We start from the raw sequence: 7,817 nt of genomic DNA on the forward strand, positions 1-7,817 counted from the left end.
GTGTGTGTGTGTGTGGTGTGTGTGTGTGTGTGTGTGTGTGTGTGTGTGTGTGTGTGTGTGTGTGTGTGTGTGTGTGTGTGTGTGTGTGTGTGTGTGTGTGGTGTGTGTGTGTGTGTGTGTATTCCAGGTACAGTTTCTGTGTACCTCCCAAGATGGACCTGCGTGTCGACCCAAGTTGGGGGAGAGGGAGGTCACCTTCTGTCACGTGAGTGAGTGGATTGAGAAGAAGCTGCAGGATGAGTTCCAGGTTAGACTTCTCTATCCTCTCTCTCTCTCGCTCCCCTCCCTCCCTCACCTTGTCTACCCTTGTATCTCTCACCTCTCGCCCTCCCTTGTCTTTTTTCATCTATCTCTTCCTCTTTTCCTCTCCCCCTCATCTCCCTCCCCCTCCCTCCCTCACCTTCCCCACAAATCCAAAGTAAGACAATCTACCTCAAATAAAACAATTAACCTATCTTCACTCCATTCCAGAAAGTGTTTGTGCTGCCCAACATGGATGACATCTACCTGCCTCTGATGCATTCTGGGATGGACGGTCCTCCAGTGGCCCAGCAGCCCCAGCAGTGTCCGTCCCAGTCATCAGACCACTCCTCCATGGAGTCGATTGAGAGGATCTCCCAGGACAATACTACTACAGAGTTGGACTAGTGCCTCCCTGTGGCCCAATGACGCTATGACACCCTTGAAGTTCTCATAGCACTACAAGTAGATATGTCACCAAATGTAGTGGGATACTTTATATTACAGAACTTCAACCGAAGTCATACCTTTGGTCAATGTTTACATGTGAGGAACAGTAATGAGGTGTGAGTTTCCTTGCTGTTTTAATTGTTTACAGGTCAATGTCCTTTTGAGCAGACAGTCCATATTTAATACATGAAAATGAAAACAATCATTGAATAAAACCATGACATGAGGAAGTGTTTTTGTCATGTTTTTAATCATTTGAGTTTTGGTTTTGCCGAAATACAATAATCAACCTAATAAAAACATTCTGAAAAGAAAACAATCCAGAAGAATACATTTGCAGTCTTTACAAAATACACCAAAATGAAATTAACAGTTTCGTTAAATTCATTAAAATCCAAAACCTCTTTCATTTTCACATTTCTGCATTAACAGATTTTATATAAAAACCATTATGTCACATAAAACTTAATTAATAATTTGTAAAAAATAAAAAAATAAAAACCTGTACCCATCTCAAGAGCTGCTGCTACTGCTGCTTGTGTTACTCTCCCCTGTAGTCTCCCCCTCTCCATATCCCTCATACACCTCTCCACCCTCCTCCCCTTCTCCCTCCCCCTCTCCCATGACCTCTAGGCTCTCACAGATGAGCGCCACCTGCCTCCTGACGTGTGTCATGGCCGTCTGCATTCTCCCCATCTTTCTCCGGAGGGCGCTAGCGATGGCTCTGTGGCTCTGCCTCTGGGCCTCCACATGCTGCCTCAGCTGCCTGGGGTAACCATCATTATCATCATAGGGGATTCATGCATTTATACAGAGCTTTACTTAGAGAATTTGTATATACTCCCAATCGGTATTAGATAGAATGTCGTGGCTCCCCCTTGGGTGAAGACAACCTGTGATTACCTAGGTTACCCCGTGGGCTCACATTTAAAAACGTGACCTTTTTCAAACACAATTTTCTTGTTGTCTGCTTGTTTTAGGCAATTACAAAACTACATTTAAGAAAGTACAACATATCTAAAGTACAACATAGATAATTGTTCAACATTACCTGCTCCAGAGCTTTCTCACTACTTATAAAACTTAATATAGTAGGGCTTCCCTCATGCCCCTTTTCATGAAAGTGCTAGCAGCCATGTGAGTGCTAGCTTGCTACCAACCAGAACATTAAGCTAGCCAAGACCTGCTCCACAAACAGACTATAAAGCTACAAGTAGTGAGTGGAGTCACAAACGGACTGTACTAAAGAAGATAAATGTCTTACCTGTAATGAAATGTTTTCTACACAGATAGATACATGTACCCTACTAGGACACCGGGTCCCCGCTATTCCCACTCTCCCACACCACTCTCCCACACCTGAAGCCACAGGCTCTATTCCCCTATGTGGGAACATTGAACAACAAAGCAGCTTTTCAACATGTTTTGTTATTTTTGTATAACAAGACATCTACGGCAAAGTTGGTTCTTTTACAACGGGGGTCAATGGGAAATAATGTTTGTTTCCCCCAATTTGTGGCCGTGGTCGAGGGGAATTCCTTCTTATGACTTGATTATCGACTCAGAGCATTATAAAGTGGAAATTCTAGCCTGGAATGCAAACTGAATATTGTTCCACTTCCTTTCCTTTTCAGTAATATTCAGTTTGGATTCCAGGATAGAAAACTCACCTAATCTACTACAAAATAAATAGAGGAATGCTTCTAAATTCAAAATACAAACACCATATCCATTCTGTCTCACCTCATCCACCCACTCCCAGTGTTTTAACATCCACCCACTCCCAGTGTTTTAACATCCACCCACTCCCAGTGTTTTAACATCCACCCACTCCCAATGTTTTAACATACACCACTCCCAGTGTTTTAAACATCCACCCACTCCAGTGTTTTACACCACCACACACACCCCACTCCCAGTGTTTAAACATCCACCCACTCCCAGTGTTTAAACATCCACCCACTCCAGTGTTTTAAACATCCACCCACTCCCAGTGTTTTAACACCCACCCACTCCCAGTGTTTAAACATCACCCCACTCCCAGTGTTTTAACACCACCCACTCCCAGTGTTTAAACATCCACCCACTCCCAGTGTTTTAACATCCACCCACTCCCAGTGTTTTAACATCCACCCACTCCCAGTGTTTTAACATCCACCCACTCCCAGTGTTTTAACATCCACCCACTCCCAGTGTTTTAACACCCACCCACCTGAAGCAGTTGTGTTGGGGCTGGGTGGCCTGTGTGAGCAGAGTACCACAGCCCATGGGGCAGAGCTGGCTCCAGTGCTGGCAGTGCTGTGAGTGGACCTCCAGGGCTGAGCGGGGCACCAAGGAACCACAGCCCTGGTGGGGGCATGGAACCCTCTGGAACTGGCAGGAGGAACTATGGAGGAACTCCTCAGACAGAGGGAAAGTGGCCGAGCATCCCTCATTGTTACACTACAGGGGAGAGTGAGAGTGGTAGAGCAGAGATGAGCGGAGAGGGAAGGAGAGAGATTAGAGGGGAGAAGAGAAGAGGAGTGAAGAGGAGAAGAGAGGAGAAGAAGTGGAAGAGTGTGGGAAAGTCAAAGATTGCCGAAGGTTGTTTGAATGATTTATGAATAAATAATTTATTCAATACGAGAGGCATGATGACATATGAGACAGGGAAAGTTCCTCTATGCTTGAAACATCCAATTTCCTTCCCACTATGTGGCCCTCATACATTGCTTACAGAGAAAAATGAACTCCATTACTTTGTAATAGTAACACTTAGCAACATCAGGCTGTGATAACTCACCTTAATCCTGAGGCGGCTGATAGTTTTACTCAATTTGTACATGACGAACATAAAGCTGGGACTGATAGTGTTCCTACAGCAGGGACAAGTCTCCTGTCTAGAGAAGAGAGCTGAATTGAATCAATAACATTAATTTTACACTTTAAAATGATAATTTCTACAGTCGAAACCTGAAGAAACTAGATGGTAATCATCTTTCAGCACTGTGAAAATGTACCAAAATCAGAATCTTGTGTTCTAGTAACACATCCCACTGGGCACAGACATCAATTCAACGTCTATTCCACGTTGGTTCCATTTAATTGAAATGACGTGGAAACAGCGTTGATTCAACAAGTGCATGTCCAGTGGGATGTTGCTTCCTACCTTTCATAATAATACAGCTACTGTCTTTCCTAATGAATAACCAGTTATAGTTACAATATTCCTTCTATCTACAGTGTGTCCTAAACTGAGGACATGATCCAGTGTACTGTACCTCCTGAGCCACTGTAGGATGCAGGTCTTGCAGAAGACATGGTTCCAGGCCACTCTGACAGGACACCTCAGGACAGCTCTACAGATTGTGCAGAGCAGGTCATAGTCTGGACCGTCCACAAACAGGTCCACGTCGTAACCCCCACTCTGAAACACACACACACACACACACACACACACACACACACACACACACACACACACACACACACACCCTTCAACACACAACACACGCAACCACAACTCACACACACACACACACACACACACACACACAACATGCTCTCACACACACACACACACAACACAACCACACACCCGCACACACACAAGAGAAGTTAGTTAGGAAAATAAGAATAGTTGTACTTTAGGTTACTAAAATCAATCAAGTATGTCAATAGCAGTAAATTAGTAAATCAAAGCACTCTGTTATTAATAAACATGTACTTCATCATATAATTAACAGGAACAGATTCAAATTCCTCAAAATGTTATGTGTTGACAAATTACTCAGGGCAGGCATCTCCAGTGCACAAATCTCTTCAACCAATAACTTATTATTAAAAAATATATAATAATCTGTGTTTCCTTTTCTATACGACCTCCTTAATTTTTTTGGTACCTGTAGGCTGTCTTCGACACAAGTTGTTCCTCAAAATCTAATCCTATTTCATCCATAAGTCACTCATCATTTGAATGATTTATTTATATTAATTCCCAACTTACAAATTTTCTCATCTTTCCATAGTCCCTCTCATTATAATATATATTTATATATATATTATAACCTCACCCATTATCTCTTCACTCCCATAAAGTCAATCATCATTATAAATGTATTTATATATTAACTCACCATCTTTCATCAATAAAGCACTCATCATTACAAATGATATTTATATAATATATTAACTCACCATATTTCACTGCTCTGTTGTCAATTGTCATGAGGTCACAGTTGCTACAGTTTTCATTCCCACAGCTTAGCCCCTCACTCCCTTTAGTTAGACTAGCCTACATGTCAACAACACAAACAAATATCCCTGTGTGCCAAGCCACAAAAATACACTGCTGAACACCCTGGAAATAAGACATCATTTGACCAATAATCATTCAGCTTTCCGTGGTAAAGATCCATGTCATTCCTCTTTCTTGAAGTTCCACACTATAGTACTTACTGTTAGACTCAAAACTACGTCCAGAGCTAGTGACTTCACCACCTGGGTCTTTTTTTCTCTCCCTCTCTTTACTGCTTTGACAGGATGTTGCCATGGAAACGGAAATAGGGCTTTGAATGGCGGCTGGCTCTAGAGCTTCCAAACCCATCGGCATTCTCTAACTATTGCTCTGACTGACGGCCACAGTGAGTGGGCTACTATGAATAGGCCTCTTTCAGAACTCAGTGGAGGTTTCTATTCAATAAAAAGTACACTTTCGGTTTTATTTGCCTTTTAAATGCAATAACAGCCAACTTTATTCTGTAGTTTATTTCATATAATATGAATTTCAATACTTTTGTCTGTGACATTGGCTGAAGGTTTTTATGAGAGCTTTTTGAAAGGTTTTGAAAAGTGTGCTATTATTACACATATTTGTATTTATTGTTGTTATTATTATTGTTGTTATTGTTGTTATTGTTATTATTAGTGTTATTAGTGTTATTATTATTTTTGTTGTTATTATTATTATTGTTACTCATTTTTATTATTGTTTCGCAGCTTTGTTTTTTCAGTAATATTTCATATCCCGCCATAGTTAACATGTTTTTCAGTAATATTTCATATCATGCCATAGTTAACATGTTTTTCAGTAATATTTCATATCCTGCCATAGTCAACATGTTTTTCCACCATTTCACCAGCAGCAGAACGTGTATTAAAGGAACTTTTGTTAAGAATTGGCTAATTGTGTATTTTTTTATTTTTAATAAAAACATTTTTTTTTTACCTTTATTTAACTTGGCAAGTCAGAATAAATTCTTATTTACAATGACTGCCTACCGCGGCCAAACCTGGACGACGCCCTATGGGACTCCCAATCAATTTGACCTTTATTTAACTATAAGAACAAATTCTTATTTTCATTGACAGACTAGGATCAGTGGATCAGGGGTAGAACGACAGATTGTACCTTGTCAGCTCGGGGACTTGATCTTGCAACCTTTCGGTTACTAGTGCAACGCTCTAACCACTCGGCTACCTGCCGCCCTAATGATAGCAGGGTGAACAGGCAGTGGCCTTGATGATCTTTTTGGCCTTCCTGTGACATCGGTGCTGTAGGTGTCCTGGAGGGCAGGTAGTTTGTCCCCGGGGATGCGTTGTGCAGACCGCACCACCCTCTGGAGAGCCCTGCGGTTGTGGGCAGTGCAGTTGCCGTACCAGGCAGTGATACAGCCTGATGCTCTCAATTGTGCATCTGTAAAAGTTAGTGAGGGTTTAGGTGACAAGCCAAATTTCTCAAGCCTCCTGAGGTTGACGAGGTGCTGTTGCGCCTTCTTCACCAGTCTATCTGTGTGGGTCGACCATTTCATTTTGTCAGTGATATGTATGCAGAGGAACTTAAAACTTTCCACCTCCACTGCTGTCCCGCTGTGGTGGATAGGGGGGTGCTTGCTCTGCTGTTTCCTGAAGTCCACGATCATCTCCTTTATTTTGTTGACATTGAGTGAGAGGTTATTTTCCTGACACCACACTCCAAGAGCCCTCACCTCCTCCCTGTAGGCTGTCTCGTCATTGTTGGTAATCAAGCCTAATACTGTTGTGTCATCTGCAGACTTGATGACTGAGTCGGAGGCGTGCATTGCCACGCGGTCATGGGTGAACAGGGAGTACAGGACAGGGCTGAACACGCACCCTTATGGGGCCCCAGTGTTGAGGATCAGTGAAGTGGAGGTGTTGTTTCCTACCTTCACCACCTGGGGGGCGGCCCGTCAAGAAGTCCAGGACCCAATTGCACAGGCTGGGGTTGAGACCCAGGGCCTCAAGCTTAATGATGAGCTTGGAGGGTACTATGGTGTTTATTGCTGAGCTGTAGTCAATGAACAGCATTCTTACATAGGTATTCCTCTTGTCCAGGTGGGATAGGGCAGTGTGCAGTGTGATGGCGATTGCATCGTCTGTGGACCTATTGGGGCGGTATGCAAATTGAAGTGGGTCTAGGGTGACAGGTACGGTGGAGGTGTTATGATCCTTGACTAGTCTCTCAAAGCACTTCATGATGACAGAAGTGAGTGCTACGGGGCGATAGTCATTTAGTTCAGTTACCTTTGCATGCCTCGGTACAGGAACAATGGTGGCCATCTTGAAGCATGTGGGGACAGCAGACTGGGATAGGGAGAGACTGAATATGTCTGTAAACACACTAGCTCTCTGGTCAGCACATGCTCGGAGGACGCGGCTAGAGATGCCGTCTGGGCCGGCAGCTTTGCGAGGATTTACACTTTTAAATGTCTTACTCACGTCGGCCACGGAGAAGGAGAGCCCACAGTCCTTGGTAGCTGGCCACATCGGTGGCACTGGGTTATCTTCAAAGCGGGCAAAGAACTTGGTTAGCTTGTCCGGAAGCAAGACGTCGGTGTCCGGTTTGGCTGGTTTTCCTTTTGTAGTCCGTGATTGTCTTTAGACCCTGCCACATACGTCTCGTGTCTGAGCCATTGAATTGCGATTCCACTTGTCTCTATGTTGACATTTTGCTTGTTTGATTGCCTTTTGGAGGGAATGACTATTCTGTTTGTATTCTTCCATATTCCCAGTCACCTTGCCATGGTTAAATGCGGTGGTTCGCCCTTCAGTTTTGCGCAAATGTACCATCTATCCACAGTTTCTGGTTAGGGTAGGTTTTAATAGTCACAGTGGGTACAACATCTCCC

At 43.3% G+C, this 7,817-nt stretch overlaps 1 protein-coding gene across 1 annotated transcript; it reads right to left on the reverse strand.

Annotated features, from left to right (window-relative positions):
• Positions 1-921: 921 nt before the first annotated feature.
• LOC111977661 (RING finger protein 151) lies at positions 922-5,129 on the reverse strand. The gene is made up of 5 exons (XM_024007196.2): positions 4,867-5,129; positions 3,951-4,096; positions 3,473-3,569; positions 2,903-3,132; positions 922-1,456 (listed from the first exon to the last, which is right to left on the reverse strand). The coding sequence occupies exons 1-5, from the start codon at positions 4,867-4,869 to the stop codon at positions 1,204-1,206; spliced, it is 729 nt and encodes a 242-aa protein (XP_023862964.1). The 5' UTR covers positions 4,870-5,129; the 3' UTR covers positions 922-1,203.
• Between the last annotated feature and the right edge of the window lie 2,688 nt (positions 5,130-7,817).

The sequence above is a fragment of the Salvelinus sp. IW2-2015 genome, linkage group LG18 (assembly GCF_002910315.2).
Source record: "Salvelinus sp. IW2-2015 linkage group LG18, ASM291031v2, whole genome shotgun sequence".
NCBI classification, from domain to species: domain Eukaryota; kingdom Metazoa; phylum Chordata; class Actinopteri; order Salmoniformes; family Salmonidae; genus Salvelinus; species Salvelinus sp. IW2-2015.

Bases quoted from the DNA above. Each gene is read 5' to 3' on its own strand.
- LOC111977661 (XM_024007196.2), bottom strand. The intron at 3,133-3,472 runs GTGAGTTATCAC...TCTCCCCTGTAG, and splicing joins TCAGCCGCCTCAGGATTAAG to TGTAACAATGAGGGATGCTC. The intron at 1,457-2,902 runs GTGGGTGGGTGT...TGGTTACCCCAG, and splicing joins CCCCAACACAACTGCTTCAG to GCAGCTGAGGCAGCATGTGG.